Below are 18,064 nucleotides of genomic sequence, written 5' to 3' on the forward strand. Positions count from 1 at the left end.
TTGCCCATTCCTCCTTGCAAAATTGCTCAAGCTCCTTCAGGTTAAATGGTTTGCACTTGTGAACAGCAATCCAAGTCTAACCACAGATTTTCTATTGGATTGTGGTCTGAGCTTTGACTAGGCCATTCCAACACATTTACAGGTTTCCCCTTTTAAACCACTCAAGTGTTGCTTTAGCAGTGTGCTTGGGGGGTCATTGTCCTGCTGGAAGGCGAACATCCGTCTTAGCCTCAAATCACGCACAGAGTGGTATAGGTTTTGCTCAAGAATATCCCTGTATTTAGCACCATCCAACTTTCCCTCAACTCTGACCCGTTTCCCCAGTCCAAGCTGCTAAAAAACATCCCCACAGCATGACGCTGCCACCACCATGTTTCACTGTGGGGATGGTGTTCTTTGGGTGATGTGATTTGTTGGGTTTGCGCCAGACATAGCGTTTTCTTTGATGGCCGAAAAGTTCTATTTTTGTCTCAGACCAGAGCACCTTCCTGCATACATTTTGGGAGTCTCCCACATGTCTTTTCGCAAACTCAAAATGTGCCATTTTGTTTTTTGCTGAAAATGATGGCTTTCTTCTGGCCACTCAAAGTCAAACTCTATGGCGCATACGGCTTATTGTCGTCCTATGTACAGATACTCTAGTCTCTGCTGGGGAACTCTGCAGCTCCTCCAGGGTTACCTTAGGTCTCTGTGCTGCCTTTCTAATGCCCTCCTTGCCCGGTCTGTGAGTTTTGTTGGGCAGCGGTCTCTTGGCAGGTTTGCTGTTGTGTCATGTTCTTCCATTTGGTTATGATAGATTTAGATGATGCTCCGGGGATCATCAAAGATTTGGATATTTTTTTTTATAACCTAACCCTGACAAAATTGTCCCTTACTCGTTTGGAGAGTTCCTTGGTCTTCATGGCAGTGTTTGGTTAGTGGTGCCTCTTGCTTAGGTGTTGCAGCCTTTTGGGGCCTTTCAAAAAAAGTTGTGTATATTTAATGACAGATCATGTGACACTTAGATTGTACACAGGTGGACATAATTTCACTAATTATGTGACTTCTGAAGGTATTCGGTTGCACCAGAGCTTTTTATGGGCTTCATAACAAAGGGGGTGAATAAATATACGCACATGCCAATTTTCTGTTTTCTATTTCTAAAAAATAGTTTTATTTAGTGTTTTTCTCATTTTACTTCACCAACTTAGACTATTGTGTTCTGATCCAACACATAACAGATTAAGAAAACATTGAACTTAAGGCATGTAATATAACAAAATAGGTAAAAAGTCATATGAATACTTTTGCAAGGCAATCACTATAAGCTTATTGGAATTCTTTTTACCAAAAATATGTAGCAGAATACATGTTGGCCTAAATTGATTAACTCGTATTTTAAAAAAATGTTATTGGCTGTGTTTTATAGCAGAAAGTAAAAAAATAAATATATATATATATATATATATATATATATATATATATATATTTTTTTTTTTTTCCTTTTTTAAAAATTGTCGCTTTTATTGTTTATAGCACAAAAAAAAAAAAAATCGTGGAGTTAATCAAATATCTCCAAAAGCAAGCTGTGGGAAAAAAAGGACATCAATCTTATTTGGGTACAACGTCGCACGATCATGCAATTGTCAGTTAAAATAACGCAGTGCCAAATCTCAAAAATGGCCTTGTCATTAAGGGGGAGTAAAACCTTCCAGGGCTGTTAAGTGGGTAATCTCTCAGGCCATATTAGTACCTACCCTGTTGCTTGCCACATCCGTATACACAAGTCAAGCACAAAAAAAAAATATATCAATACTGTTCATTATTATATGGCAGGCCTCGACAAATCCCGGGCGCCAGGTCGCATTTGCGACTAGAATTAGCGACCTGGCGCCTGGGGTGCCCTGCTTGAGCTGTCCTGTCCCTTTTGCGCCCCCCACCTCCTCTTCGAGTTCACGGACTTCCACGCTGTCCAGAAATTTAGTCCCCGGCTTTTCGGCCTTCTTCTGTGAGATGAGAAGCTAGGGGAACTGGCGCCCTCTTGTGGTGGCCGGGAGTAATGCATGTTCTCAATGCCTTTTCTTCTCCTTCCAAAGAGGAGAAGAGAGGGAAGTTTTTTAAGGCTTCATCTCTCTGTCCAGTTACCTTTGCTTAAAGGTAAGTGGACAGGGAGTGTGGTTATTATTATTAATTTATTTTTTAAATGTAAAAAAAATAATAATTTTTTCTTTTTTTTTTAATTATTAAAAAAAAAAATAAAAAAATGTTTTCTTTTTTTTTCTTCAATTCTTATTAAAAAAAAAAAAAAAAAATATATATATATATATATATATATATATATATATCTTTTTTTTTTTTTCCTCATCGCCGTGCCACAGCCAAAGGCCCCTTTCACACGGGCTGTCTGATCAGGTCCGCCTGTCAGTTTTTCAGGCAGACCTGATCGGACCGTTCAGTCTCCTCTATGGAGCGGTAATCTGCCGCCATCTGACCCTGCCCGCCAAAAACAGACGGATGGTGGTTCTATTTTCTATCCATCCCGTGGATCGGCTCAGATGGCATCGGATGGAAAGAGACAGACAGTCTGTTTCCATCCAATTGCGCTATATAGGAGAGTGGGGTTCTAGTCGTATTTATGTGTAAATTTAGTATCAGTTTTATTAAATAAAGCTTGGTTGTTAGTTTAAAAAAAAAAAAAAACTGGCTCCTAACTTTTTTAGCTGGCTCCTAGATTTCAGGCAAATTTGTCAAGCCCTGTTATATGGGTTTCTACTATGAAGGCTATTTAGTCACTAAAGGGCCAAATTTATAGAGTTAGGACGGCAGATAATACTAGGGAGCCTTGTAGCAGCCTCTAGCTTACGCATACATTTGCAAATGTGTGTAAACTAAACCTGTTTTTAAAGTGGAGTTCCGTCCAAAAGTGAAAGCTCCGCTTTACGGCTTCCTTCCCCACACAGATCCCAGAAGACAGCGGGACCATTTAGAGAGCGCAGCAGTAAACAGGCTGTGAAGCCACAAGGCTTCACTTTCTGTTTTCCTTAGTAAGGATGCCAGCACCTGCAGGCTAGTTGGCAAGTTAAACTTGGAACTTTTCTTTGTTTTTTTGTTTGACATAAGTCGCTGCATCCATGTGCTCCTTGCTGTTAAGGCCAGTTCTAGGTTGGGGCAGTTGCCGCTTGTTTGTGCCAATACTGTTCAGACTTTACAGGCTCAAAACAGAACACAAAAGTTAAAAATAGTCAAATATTTGTTACAAAATCGTTAAAAAAAAAAAAAAAAAAAAATCTATAAAACATGTTGTAAAAGCAAGCGTTGACACAAACCACTGCAACTTATTTTTTACCACAGTACCCTAGTGTGGTTATAAACAAGTGCTACTCCATTAGGTCAGTACTTTTCTAATTTCTGCTTCTTCAAGACTTAAAAGGAGTGTAGCAGTGGTAACCAAAGAAAAAAAAAAAAGAATCAAAATCTTCTGCGGGTACTGTGGTAAATAAACTGCAGTAGTTTTTTTTAACCCATAGGGTGCATAGGATCTAAGGTCAAAAATCCATCGCATTTCAAGTTTAGATACTTCTTGTTTTGTTACACCCATGCCAATTTGGAGTTCAGTTTGTCTATACCCACAAAGGTGAGATCCTTTGGATTCCTAACATGGAATGGTCTAAAATGTGCAGACAGACTATGGTTCTTAAACCAACGTTTTATATTTTAGATATGCTCCCTCAAACGATCCCTGAGCCACCTAGTAGTCCGTCCGACATATTGTTTTCCACATGTACATTGAAGTAAATTACACAACGTGTGTGGTATTTACATGATCTAAAAGTATCTATATTTAGAATTCCTTCCTGTACAGATAGACGTAAAATCTGGTTTTTTATTCCTACCACCCTTGCCTGTACAAATTACGCATTTGTTGCAAGGCTAAAAACCAACTAAAAGAGAAAAAAAAAATAGGCTGTGTGTGTGGGGGAGGGGGGACGGAGCCTGTCTGTGGAAGTTTCATCGTAAGTCTTCAGTGTAGAGAGATCTCCTGATCTCTCATATCATCTGTACAGCCTGTACAGCTGATGTGCCCTCATTGTAACATCTTTATTTTTTAATAAAGTATTTGATGAGACAGAGCACTAGATCCTATTCTTTTTGTATTTGAGGAAATTTGGAAGGGATCCGATACCTGATCCAGCCCAAGACTGTCTATACCTGCCACACCACTATTATCCCTAGAGGTTGAACAGCTGATCTTTATTTGCCAAGCATGGAGGTTGGTGGATGAGGCATATCCATGCTATTAGACTGAATATCTGTGGAGTCCATTACACCATACTGCGATTATCCCCAGGACGGACAGCTGATTATGACCCACTTGGAATAGGGGTCTTAATGTGAGGCGAGAGGCTTGGCGTCATGGGTGAAGGAGAAGCACAGAGCACATTAAGTTTCCTTATTCACATTTGGATCACATTGTGGACTTTTTCCACATATTTATATCCGGATTTATACATTTGTACATGGGTGACGAGATCACTGAAGCACTTTTGAGAAGATAAAGATCAGAGTTTGGTTTTTCTACTTAATGTGTGTCAACACTATGTAGAATAAAAATTTATGAATATTTTAAATGCCGTCTTCTCTTCCATGTCTGTAAAGTCCAATCAGTATTAATCATTTTCAGTGGTTACTTTGTTAATCACAGATGTGAAACAAAAAAACAGGAGTTGAGACACCCAAAATGCTTGCTCCACAGTAAAGAGAACTGATCACCTCCGAGCATACGTTTTCAAAAACACATCAGAATGGTCTGAATCCTCTAATATGAGATTCACCACAAAAGAAGAAAATATAGCTTGATAACAATACTAAGTAAACCCAGCTCAAATTGTATTAAACACTTGCCTACTGGGCACTTTAAAGCAATATTAAAGTCTATTTTTTTTTTTTAAAGCCAATTTTCAGCTTTCAGCGCTGTCGCACCTTGAATGACAAGTGAAGAGTCATGCAACACTGCACCCAAACAAAATTTTAGACCAATAGAGCTTTCTTTTGGTGGCATTTATCACCACTGGGTTTTTTATTTTTAGCAAAGCAAACGGAAAAAAAAAAAAAAAAAAAAAAAAAAAGAACGAAAAGTTTTAGTTTTGGTTAAAAAAATGTTTGTAAATTTTTCTCCACTGATGTGCGCTAATGGGCACTGACTCCTAGCACTGGTGGGGCAGCACTGATAATCAAGACACTGAGTAAAGTGCCCTGATTATCAGGGCAGATGTCCCCTGTGCGGATTTATCGGTTATCGCTCTCAGAGGATTGTTGATAACTGGCAAATCCTGTTTACACTGTGATTGGACACAGCTGACTGGCTCTTTACACATATACAGTATCTCACAAGAGTGAGTACATCCCTCACATTTTTGTAAATATTTTATTATATCTTTTCATGTGACAACGCTGAAGAAATGACACTTTGCTACAATGTAAAGTAGTGAGTGTACAGCTTGTTTAACAGTGTAAATTTGCTGTCCCCTCAAAATGACAACACACAGCCATCAACGTTTATGGCTGATGGCCTGGCCAAGCATGTCTCCAGAACTAAACACTATTGAACATCTGTGGCACATCCACAAACGGAAGGTGGAGGAGTGCAAGGTATCCAACATCCACCAACTCGGTGATGTCGTCATGGAGGAGTGGAATAGAACTCCAGTGGCAACCTGTGAGCTCTGGTGAACTCCCATGCCCAGGAGGGTTAAGGCAGTGCTGGCAAATAATGGTGGCCACACAAAATATAGACACTTTGGGCCCAATTTGAACAATTTCACTTAGGGGTGTACTCGCCTTAGTTGCCAGTGGTTTAAACGTTCATGGCTGTGTGTTGTTATTTTGAGGGGACAGCAAATTTACACTGTTCTACAAGCTGTACACTCACTACTTTTACATTGTAGCAAAGTGTCAGTCACATGAAAAGATATAATAAAATATTTACAAAAATGTGAGGAGTCTACTCACTTTTGTGGAGAAATATATATATATATATATATATATATATATATATATATATATATATATATATATATATATATATATATATACACACATATACACACACATATATACATACATATATACACACACACACACACATACACGCAGGATTGTTTTTTGTTTCCATCATGTACAGTTGAGCAAGTGACCAGCTTTCGAATAAAAGGTAGATATAATCAAATAAAAAAAAATGTAAAGCACCCCTGTGCTCACATGCAAACGCGAATGTAGGTCCCACTCACATATGTAAACAGTGATTGTACCACACGTGAGGTATAAGCACAAATGTAGATAATTTTAGCACCAGAGCTCACCTTTTCACACTAAACTAGTAACCTGCAAATATTTTAAAGCGTTCCCTATGTATAACTTTAGGTAATGTAGATTGTGAACCATTTCACGGGCATGCGCAAATTTAATTATGAACATGTTTGGTATCTATTTATGAAGATTGCTGGAAAGAGGGATGGCGCACTAAGGTGTGGTAAATAGCCATGTCCCGTAAATCAAAACACTGCAATGGAGTGTTGGCACAAGGGTGTCATGGAAGTTTATTGATAGTAGGGGTTAAAAACAAGCCGGTCCTGAAGTCTTCGGTGTCACTCTAGGGTGCTGTGGGGGTCCCGTAGCTAGAGATCGTGGAGCAGGATAGCCCAAAGCCAAAGATGGTGGAGAGGGGGTGGGATCCGGGGGGGTCCGAAGGAACACTTCCACTGGTGATGCGGAAGTAATAAAAACAAGGTGAGGGACGTGACGGCTGCAGGTGAGGGGATGCCGCTAACAGGCGCTGCCATGATGATCCAAAATGACAGGCGTTCTTTAAATGTAAGGACTCATTCTTGCTGGTAAACTGGTTACTGTGAAATTGTGAATGCATCAATGCAGTGCATGTTATCTGAGCTAGCAGAGCTTGGACTCAATGAATGAGTATACCAAAAAAGTAAATATTGCAGAATATACAGCCTCATGCTACATAACTAAGCTCTATTTCATGCTGAATAAATTAATAATGAATCTTAAATAGAAAACTATCTTTAGATAGATTTTTACTCCAATCTTTTTGTTTAGGTATGAATAAAATGTACCTTCATCCAGATAAGAATCTGTTAAACTTCCTCCCAGTTTCTTAATGACATGAATTGCTTCCAAATTGCCAGAGCCTTTAAGTCTCAAAACAGCTTCCACAGCCAATTTAGCAAAGTGATCCTTGTGGTGGGTGAGCAGCTTAGAAGACAGGGTTGTCCTGGAAATGTTTAAAAGATCGGCCCGAAACTTCTCTTCATCATTTCTATGAAAGACAGTCAAATAAAAAGGATTACAAATTAGATGTGTTTGGAGACATATACTGCAAAAATTAAAGACTAAGTTCACCTTTAGGAGCATGTTACACCCATTTAGGGTGCAACATGCTCCTAGTGACCCCACCTCCTGCTGCCTGCGCTCCCCACTTTGTGACAGCTGGAGGGGGGGGATCTTGTTCCTGCACCTGCTGTCATAGTTTGAAAACAGCACAGCTGTTCTCAACTACCTGCGAGGGCACTAGCGAGTGCTCTCATATTCCATTGATTCTACCATTCAGTAACTGCCTACCAGTATCGGAGGTATGGGCAGACAGCTTACTAAGTGTCTGCAGCACCCATGATCTACTGATCACGGGTGCAATGCTTTATGCAATGCTTTTTACAATGTAAAAAAAAAAAAATATTATATATATATATATATATATATATATATATATATATATATATATATATATATATATATATATATATATATATATATATATATATATATATATATATATATATATATATATATATATATATATATATATATATATATATATATATATATATATATATATATATATATATATATATTTTTTTTTTTTTTTACCGGCAACCTATTTTTTTTTTTTTTAATCGAAAGTCAAAAACTTTACTTGTTTTGGACATAGCGGTGAACATCATTGTCGCCTAGGCAATGAATTCGGGCAAAGGATGCTATCTTTATTTTTTAGGAGAAAGTATGCTTTATTTTGGATTACCAAATGCATTTGTAGCTTGATAACAAGTCACTTCACAAAGGTTTTTGCCATGAAGAAAAATTACAATTAGAGGAAAAATGACTACACACAAGACAAAATATTAATGAGAAACAGAGAGATTTTCTTTAGTTAAAGTGGAACTTCACCCCCAAAAGTGGTAGTTCCTCTTTAAAGCCACCTCCTCCATTATCACATTTGACAATATTTTTTTTTTTTTGCGGGGGGGGGGGCTTAAGCTGGTTTTGACAGTTCTCCGTCCCCCCACCTCCCCAGTCTTCTGGGACATGTCACAGGTCGCAGAAGACTACAGGACCACTCACAATGTGCAGCCCAGGTCACACAGTGGCCACCAGGCTGTGACGCCACAAGCTGTCACAGCCAGGTGCCCATAGTTAAGATGCTGGCATCGAGGACCAAAGACGCTCCCTGACGCTTCCTTGTGTGAGCACAGCGTTGGATCCTGGGACTGTTAAGTGTTCATTTATTGAAAATCGGCAGCTACAGTTTTTGCAGGCTGCTATTTTCAGAAAAACAATTGAAGCGCCTCTTTAAGTGTTCAATGCATTAAAGATTTCACTATTTACTACTGTGCACTATTTACATTTGTGAATGAATGTTTAGAACTGAGCATACTCACAAAATAAAATAAGGATCACAGTTAAAATAAATTGCTCCACAAAATGGCTCCAAAATGTAAAATCATTTTATACTGATACTAAAGGGGTTGTCTACACGCCAAAAAAACAAAAAAAAAAAAACAAAAAAAGAAAAAAAGAGGAAACCATCTCTATTTGCACTACAAAAGGATGATCAGGAAGCTACCCATCAGCCGCTTTCTCTTCCTTACAACGGGGACGCTGAATTGCAAATATTTCATCATTTTTTAGTTTTTATTAAATATCACTTCACCGTCATTCTTGGTTATAAGAAGAGAGGAACTAATGGAATTGAAAAGTGCAAAAACAGTACCTTGTGTTAGACCACAGTGATATTACTTTGGGGTTAAGAAATATAGGCACCTTATCCTATCACTACATGCATACAAATCTTACAATATTGTAAATAAATATTAAGCAAATGCAAACTAACCCATGATCGATTGCTGCTTTCAGTAGGGCTTCTCTGGCCACCTGTGTAGCTTGTCTCCATCCTGATATAATAGTCTGAGGGTGAAGCTTCCTGGAAATCAACAATTCAGCTTCCTGAAAATAAAAGAATTCTTAGTTGAAAGCCTTATTATTACCACCTGTAATGTATGAGAAAGCTCACACAACAAAGTGTTTCCTTTGCATTTTGCTGTGAGTCAGAAACCAACAACTAATGGAAGATAAGTACAGTCCATAAGTTTCCTAAATATCTTTGGACAAGATGTTTGCAGTAACACATCAATAGAACTGGGAGAAGGTGTAGATATGCAGAGTATATTAAACACTCCATGGTTAGGAAAATTGTCCTTTGACAACACAGTAACTAAAATAAGACCAGACCAATGTTTTTTTTATCTTGTCAAGTGACTATAAAAACATACAGATGGTTTACCATAACTAGAGAAAACCATAAGGACCAAAGCAAAGATACAATCCTGTCTCCGAGGTCTACAGACAATTCCTTGGACTTCTTAGTTTGTCCTCCGTACTTTATATAGTGGACTTTAGGCAATATTTAAATTTTTCCGTGCTTGCCAGATACACGTATTCAACTGGAAATAACCCTGAATTACAAACACACCTTCGAAGTCCCTTACTGCTACACCAGAAACTGTTCAGTACACCCTTGATACAGGAACAAATGAAAGAAAGTAGTGCAGTGCTTTAATAAACAAAAATGTTAAATACATCATACTACCACCACTGTGTGAAACTGCAAAAACAATTTACAATTAAAAAAAAAAATGCAGTAAGAGAGACTGCCTGTTTGATAAACCGATGCATGACCTGAAAGTGCTTTTTTTGCGCACACCCCTAGTGTTATTTTATATGCACCAGTTATGTGTTTAAATAAAGTAATGGTTTGATATTACATGCAAATTACTTGCTCCGCAACCATTCTGTATTTGGTTTGGGTGGGAGATGGAATCTACTCAGTGGGATAAGATCTCGACATGAGTTTAACAAAGATCTTTTACCTTTCCATAATAGAAAAGGTAAAAGATTTGGGAGTGTGCTTTCATTTTCAGTGCAGGGCGGTGGAAGCTTACAAAATTGGAATGAAAAGCACATTGACTATAATCACAAAGACATTTTGTTATACTGTTATACAAGGACCTTCACTAAAAATATATATTAGGACTGTGTCTCCCTCCCCCTTATTGCAATTCCTTTTTTTGTACTTGTGTTTTTGCAATTTCAGAGCATTGTTAGTGGTGGTATGACTAATTTCATATAGTATATCTATTGAAGAACTGCATTACAATTTGTTTCGTTTAAAAAAAAGCTCTAGAACTACCCCACGGAAAAAATTATAAAAAGATATAAAATCGGACTCCAAACTCAATTCTGGACAGGACAGCAAGACCTCAAACAACTATTATTCTTTAAAAGTGGACAGTGCTATCACCGCTATAATGGTGTGTTCATATTTTCTAACCACTTGCCTACCAGGCACTTTTACCCCCCTTCCTGCCCAAGCCAATTTTAAGCTTTCAGTGCTGTCACACTTTGAATGACAAATCCGCCGTCATGCAACACTGTACCCATTTAACATTTTTATTTTTTTTCAGACAATGAGGGAAACAAGAAAGGAAGCTACCATAGTGTAAAAGCATCGAAAATGTATCTGTTCATTAAAACCAAGCAATGTACTTGCATTCCTTTGTGTCTCCACTGACAAGTTTAACAGCAAGATCGTATTAACGAGGCTCATCCGGTTGAAAACCAAGCTCCGAGCATGAACTCGGAATGCATAGTAACATCACGTCCTAACCCAGCCCTATGCATTTAGTCATCTGGCATCCTCCAGGGGTGGAAGGAGGAAGTCAGAATACGAAACACGTGGGGTGGGGCTAGGATGTTTTTCTGTTCTACATGTGCCAGTTGAGACACACATGAATAAGAGTACACCATTTGGTTTTATTAACACGTTTTAGACATTTTAGCCATTTTTACGCTATGGAAGCTTCCTTTCTACTTGTTTCCTTCATTATCATGCTTCCAATGCTGCCCCGTTCATATCAATGCAGTGCAGCTGTGATGCAACTTTGGGGAAAGCTCCTGTGCTTTTTTGGTGCCATGAAGTGCAATTCTGTGGTCCATATACTTCAGTGAAACGCATCAATCCATACCAGGTTCTTCGAGCCTGGTATGGCTTTTGAAGAGGACTCCATGGCAAAAAAAGAAAAAAATGAATGCCCCCCCAAAATCGATACCAGGCCCTTATCCAAGCATGCAGCCGGAAAGCCAGGAAAGAAGAGGGGGGGGGGGGGAGAGGTTGCCCCCTCCCTGGCAAAAAACTTTAAAAAAGGGGGCTATCAGACCCAGCCACCCCCATGAGAATGAGTATGGGGTACTCATTCACCAAAAATGTCAAACGTAAACATAAGTGGCAATTTCTGAAAAGTTCTTTATTCAATTTTGAAAATCCATCATCAATCATGAGAAAGCCTGTCACCGACACACAAAAAAAAAAAAAAAAACCCCGCTGCCCACTGAACGCGACATTGCCCCTTTGTTTACTTAGCAGTAGGAAAAATGAACACTGCTATTCGCCAAGTTTCAAGCAACAAGAGCGAGAGAGTTCGGCGGGAAGCGGATTTATTTTTTCATGCGCCATGGCAGCTAGCATTTTCATGAGTAACAATAGATTTACATCAGGGAACATTTTTATTTATTTTTTTTTTTAATAAAAAGGACTTGTCAAAAGCAGATAAAAAACACGGGACAGTTTGACTTTTTTTTGGTGAATGGAGACGAGGTGTTCTGTAGCCCACTCTTTCACGCTCGCTTGTCCCCATCCTCTCCTGGCCTGGATTCTCAGATAAGGGTCCAGTATGGCTTTTGGGGGGAACCCCATTTCATTTTTTTTTTTGCGTGGGGTTCCCTTCAAAAGCCCTACCAGACCTGAAGGGTATGGGTAGGGATTTGAGGGAGGACCTGTACACCATTTAACAAATAGTTCTGTCAGCTTTTTTGTTTACATTTTGCGGTCAGTGGGAAATCCCCTGTTGTCAGCAGGGATGACTTGCTAGGATGCTGGCGGGTGCAGTGGAGACTCCACAACTGATGACTCCTCCCGACTGCTGACAGCAGGGATGAGTCATCGTTAGAACGCATGCGGGTGCCAGCTCCCTAGCAATCATCGACTCATCCCTGCTGACATTAGGGATGAGTCACAGGAGTAAAAAACACATTATAAAGTATAAATAATGCACCAAGTCGCACTGTAGCTGCAGTACAAAAAATTGCACTGAAAATTAGATCACCTTAGTGTTTTAGTCAAATAGCAGACTTTGTTTAAACATTAAGGCTCACTGTAACTATTAAACTGCTATCATGTAAATCCAAATTCCCAAGTGGGTTTGTCACCCAAAGGTAATGATTTAATTTCTAGAATTTTGAAAGAGCACACAGGTGTTAAAAAAACATGCCTTATGCACTAAAAGCAAAACACTTAGCATCCTCTTACTCTAAGAAGTTCAGCAGCCAACACTGTCACTGATGTTGTTCCATCACCTACTTCATCATCCTGGACTTTAGACATGTCTAAAATAAAAAGTGAAAGTGAATCAAAAGCAGAGAGACCATTTCAGCAAGAATTTGCATTAAAACCAATAAAATATATCTTACCAACCAACACCTGGGCTGCAGGATTGTCAATGCCAATAGACTTCAGAATGGTTGCTCCATCATTGGTTACAGTAACAGCGCTGTCCCTACCACCGCTGAGAAGAATCTTGTCCTGGAATGATGATAGCAATGATAGGCACATGAAATCCATATTGTATGATCTTTAGAAAAGTTTAATGTTTGACACAATGTAAAAGCACCCATTAAAATGCATGTGTATATGTATATCAGACAATTATCCTATTGCATTATATGTTAAGCCTAATTCCCTCAATGCAGTCACACACACACTGCATTGCGCGCAAAAAAAAAAAAAAAAAAAAAAAAACACAGTTTAGACTTAATGAATCAGCCTTTTTAAAACCTTCCCATCCCGAGGATGAAGGAAGGACGCGCTAGTGGACCCCTGCCCCTTCCCCCTTCCGTTCCAACACCTGGAACCACATGCCGGAAGTCCCGCCCACCGGAATGACATTACCCACCTACCAGAACACAAAATGCTGGGAGCCAACAACATCTACACGGCTCTCGCACATCCAGGCTACCTCCTAGACCACCAAGCTTCAGGCACACAGGGCTGAACTCCTGGCTGGCCAGCACTCCCAGGCCAGAGGAGGAAGGCAGGCACCGGAAAACCCCCCCTCTGTGCAGGAGAGCGGGGTGCTAGGATGGTCCAAGAAGAAACAACAGAGGTACCACCAATACCTCCCCCTTGGGTTTCCTGCAGCGCTTCCACTGTGACCGCAGGAAACACAATAACTGAGGGCATGATGGAAGGGGCCAAATTTGGAGGCCTTTGGCTGCAGTGTCTCCTGGGAAGTGGGTAGAGCTACGCTCTCTCCAGGTGCTGTCCTTAAAAGCAAGGGGAGAAAAGCTGAATATTTTCAGCTGCAATATAATAGCTTCGCAGAAAGCCCTTTTAATTTTACTAGAATAATACATGCAGTCACAGCAATAGTGATTCAAACAAAAGGCGACTTAAGACAAAGTTGATAATGCCATGGTTATCAAAACTAGGTGTTTATCAATAATATTCAAATGCTGTTTCTGATTTCCAACTAGTACTACAATAGGAACAGGTCAGCTGTACTAATAGGTGGAACTAATGCCTGCCTACTGAACCAAACCAATTACCTGTATGGGGAACATGGAAAGGTGTAATATTAAAACAGAAAGTAGAAACCTAAGCATATACCCAAAGATTACCAGCCTACGTGAACAAGACATTTAACAGATGCCAACATCCATGTGATGAATGTCCCGCTGCACCTACACCAATTGTATTCTGCCACCAACTGTCAGAATAGTCAAACAGTGACTGCATCCAATTGGATGCAAGCACTGTTTGGTGAACAATTTTGCACCTGGCTCCTTTGTTCTTTAAAATCGAAGGATGTTGGGCCGAGTGGTGCCAACAGGGTAACTCATTGATTGAAATTCAGTCAGCATATGGCCAGCTTAATGCCAATTACCAACAAAATAAAAATGTATAGTCACATTGTTTTGCCACACTAACAGCAAAATAGAAGAAGTATAGGAATAGGAGGACAGACCGGAGGGGTTACCAAATACAGTAAGTGTAATTGCACCAAAGATGCAGGTAAACATTATTTGTATTTAGCTTGGCATAACAACTTGCTCATACATTTTGTTACATAGTTACATAGTAGTTGAGGCTGACTAAAGGCAACAGTCCATCCAGTTCAACCTGTGTAGGTGTGTGGGGACAAATTTATTTCCCATACCCCTGAATGTTTTGATCTTGGAGATGTATGTCCAAGAGTCTTTTAAAAGTAGAAATACTCCCCTGCAGTAACCACCATTTGTGGAAGAGAGTTCCACAATCTTAATGACCCTAGTGTAAAAAACCCCTTGCGTAGCCTGAGGTTAAACTGCTTCTCCTCCAGTCGCATTGTATGGCCTAGTGTCCTCTTACATTCCTTCGCAACTGAATAGTTTTTTTTCTATGCTGAGATCACCGTTAAGGTATTTGTAAATCGCTTTAATTTTCCCCCTCAGGCGTCTTCTCTAGGGAGAATAAATAAAGCGCTTGTAAACGCTCCTCATAATTTAGGTCCTCCAATCCCCTAACTAGCTTAGTTGCCCTTCTTTGGACTCTCTTCAGTTCCAGCACATCCTTTCTGAGGATCGGTGACCAGAACTGGACAGAGTAATCCAGATGTGGCCGGACCAGAGTTTTATAAAGTGGTAGGATTATAGTTTTATCTCTTGAGTATATCCCCTTCCTTATGCATGCTAATATTCTGCCGGCTTTGGCAGCTGCAGCTTGACATTGCATTCTATTGCTTAGTCTATCTTCTACTAAGACTCCCAGATCTTTCTCTATTCTTGATTCCCCCAGAAGGTTACCCCCCCCCCCCAATGCGTATTTTGCATTTACGTTTTTAGTCCCCAAGTGCAATAACTTACACTTCTCCACATTAAACCTCATTTGCCAGGTAGTTGCCCACTCTTATTTTGTTCAGGTCATTCTGTATGATTTCTGCATCATGAAGTGAAGTCATCGTCCTGCTTAATTTTGTGTCATCTACAAAAACGGAGATTGACCTAGTGATCATGTCCTCAATGCTATTTATGAATAAATTGAACAGAATTTATCCCAGAACTGAGCCTGTTCATAGTGTCTACTTTCCGTTTAATATTCTGTTCTATTGCATCTATAGGTACTTGTGTTTTGTGGCCCCTCACAGTCTGATTCCTTATGTACCAGGTGCACATTAGCAAAAAGAGATTTGCTGCAACCATGCAACAAGAAATTATTTAGAAACCTTGTTAGGTGCTCTAAGATGCAAAGCCATGTTTCTTAGGGTGCTAATGAAACCACAACATGGTGGAAACAACAACATGCAATTGGTATCCTAAAATGTTTGAGTTCAACACTTACCATGCCTTTTGGTCCCAGTGTGCTCTTCACCAAATCTCCAATAGCAATAGCTCCAACAAAAGACGACTAAAAATACAAAACATGTTCAGTTAACTTCGTAACCTAACAACCAAAGAGAAATTTGTATAGTAGAGCTTAAACAAATACAGGTACATTAGTACATGTTCACTAACAAAGTTTTGTGTGCAATAACGCACAAAAAAAATAAAAATGGGAAATAAGTGTGTCTGTGCAATATACAACTGTTAATATACATGAAAATCCTAATATCTGAACTTTATCCAGTGGTGTTGTGGATCCTTCTTTTACTCTGCATCCACACATTGCAAAAGGTCAAGAAATTATCAATTTCCTTTTTATTTTCCCTTAATCATCACCATTCTTAAGGGCTCATTACCAGCAGATGCGTTGGAGAGAATGCAGCTATTTCCAGCTCAGCCCCAGCGCACAGAGAGGCGGTTAAGTCAGTTCACGCCACAGCAAACCTGTTGGGGCTCATCACCCCTATCTGTGGGAGCACCATTTGTTCCTTTTCTCTACATAGTACTGGGGAACCAAGTGACTCACAACAGTCAATTGCACCTTTGGGTAGCCTCTAGTGACTGACACCTAAAACCAATGTTTCTTCTGCAGTAGGACCGTAGCCAATTCTTCCTCTAATACTCAGGCAGATGGGTCCCTCATTCTATATTCATTTAACATCCCTTTAACTTTTAACAGCTTGTTCAAACTGTCTGCACAATAAACGCTCCAGCTTTGCCCTGCTGGGCGGTGGATTCCTTTTTTTCCTAACTTTATTCGAAGTATCACAAAGTAAGACTTCATTCATGTCTCTGCACACAAAGCTTGGTGCACTGCTGTGAGGGGACCTGCAATAGTGCTACACTATCTTTCAGTGTGCTGCAATAAAATGCTGAAGGTCTACATTTTCCTGCAGCTCACCACACCTTTAAGCTGCCTTGCAGGGAGAACAGGGTACATAGAAAACAATTGCTTTATATGTACTCAAGTGGTCACTGCCAAAAAATGCACTTTGCAAATTTGTGGAATTCATTTTTTTTTTTTTTTTTTTTTAATTAAAGGCAACATGCTATAAAAATGAAGATTCACTTTAAATACAGCAAAGTTATCTAAAATGACTGAAAAGAAAATATAGAAGATTATTTTCATTAACATCCTACAAGGTGTTTGTGTGGTGGATTGATATACTTACTAAACGAGCTGTTTCTGCCCTTTCTTCATCAGCTCCAGCTGAAAAAATGTTTACCGGTGCTAGCGAGAGGGAAGCCTGCATTTTCAAAGTATTAAAAGAAATACAAAATTTAAGGAATCGGGTCCTCACTTTAAAAAAGAAAGACACATAAGTGAACAAATATTTCAATAAAATAATAAAAGTACTGTATATCAACATCTTACATGTAACAACTCATACACATTTTATAAAAAATGTATATACCAAGTGGTCCAAAAATGTAATAATTCTCTGATCACATTCTGATTTAATATTTCAAATAAACATTTTGAAAGCCCAAAAAGTCTAAGCTTATAATAAATGCTGAACACTGGTTTCTGTATGATGATATTTTAAAGTTCAAAACTGATTTCTGTGTAGTTCTGGTGCCCCGGAATCCTAGAATTTTCAACCAAATCTGGTAAAGGGGGTTTATTTTTGCCCAAGTTACTAAACCCCTCCCTTAACCTCCCTGGCGGTATGATTCTGTCAGGAACTCTGTACCAAAAGCGGTACAATTCTTTTCATGGAAATTTGGCGTTATGTATTATAGGCCTACAATTCTTAGTAATTACTGACTTAAACCTGACCAAAACAAGACTCTAGTAGACATCCCAGATGTGATAAATTTGAAACACAAAGCATGAATTATAATCGAATCAATAATATAATTTTATTATATAATATATATAATAAAATTATATTATTGATTAGATTATAATTCATGCGTTTTATATATATGTGTGTACACAGACACACACACATATACATATACATATACATATACATATACATATACATATACATATATATATATATATATATATATATATATATATATAATAATAAAATGTGTTTTGTGCAACGGTTTTTTTTTTTTTTTTTTTTTTTTTTTTAATTTCCCTCCCTAGTTCCGCTCCCATGCAGCATTGCTGCTGCAGGGAACGGAACTAGGAAGTCATCAGACCGACGGAGAGCGGCGGGGATCTCGGCTGGCGGTCACAGCAGTGAGAGATCATCGCTGGATCGCCAGGAGAAGGTAAGAGAACACCGCTGCGCTCTCTGCACATCCACCC

General features: G+C 39.1%; 1 protein-coding gene across 2 annotated transcripts in view; it reads right to left on the reverse strand.

Annotated features, from left to right (window-relative positions):
* CCT2 (chaperonin containing TCP1 subunit 2) overlaps positions 1 to 18,064 on the reverse strand; it is a gene marked incomplete at its 3' end in the record, with an annotated part of 54,885 nt that overhangs the window by 23,439 nt on the left and 13,382 nt on the right. For both annotated transcript variants that reach the window (XM_082253361.1, XM_082253362.1), the window contains exons 2-7: positions 16,971 to 17,045; positions 15,758 to 15,823; positions 12,853 to 12,964; positions 12,692 to 12,768; positions 9,161 to 9,273; positions 7,110 to 7,312 (exon numbers count right to left, since the gene is read on the reverse strand). In XM_082253361.1, coding sequence (XP_082109487.1) covers positions 7,110 to 7,312; positions 9,161 to 9,273; positions 12,692 to 12,768; positions 12,853 to 12,964; positions 15,758 to 15,823; positions 16,971 to 17,045 — 646 coding nt within the window. The remainder of the gene's footprint in view (positions 1 to 7,109; positions 7,313 to 9,160; positions 9,274 to 12,691; positions 12,769 to 12,852; positions 12,965 to 15,757; positions 15,824 to 16,970; positions 17,046 to 18,064) is intronic.

The sequence above is a fragment of the Pelophylax lessonae genome (genome assembly GCF_965119305.1).
Source record: "Pelophylax lessonae genome assembly, chromosome: 4".
Taxonomy (NCBI): Eukaryota; Metazoa; Chordata; class Amphibia; order Anura; family Ranidae; genus Pelophylax; species Pelophylax lessonae.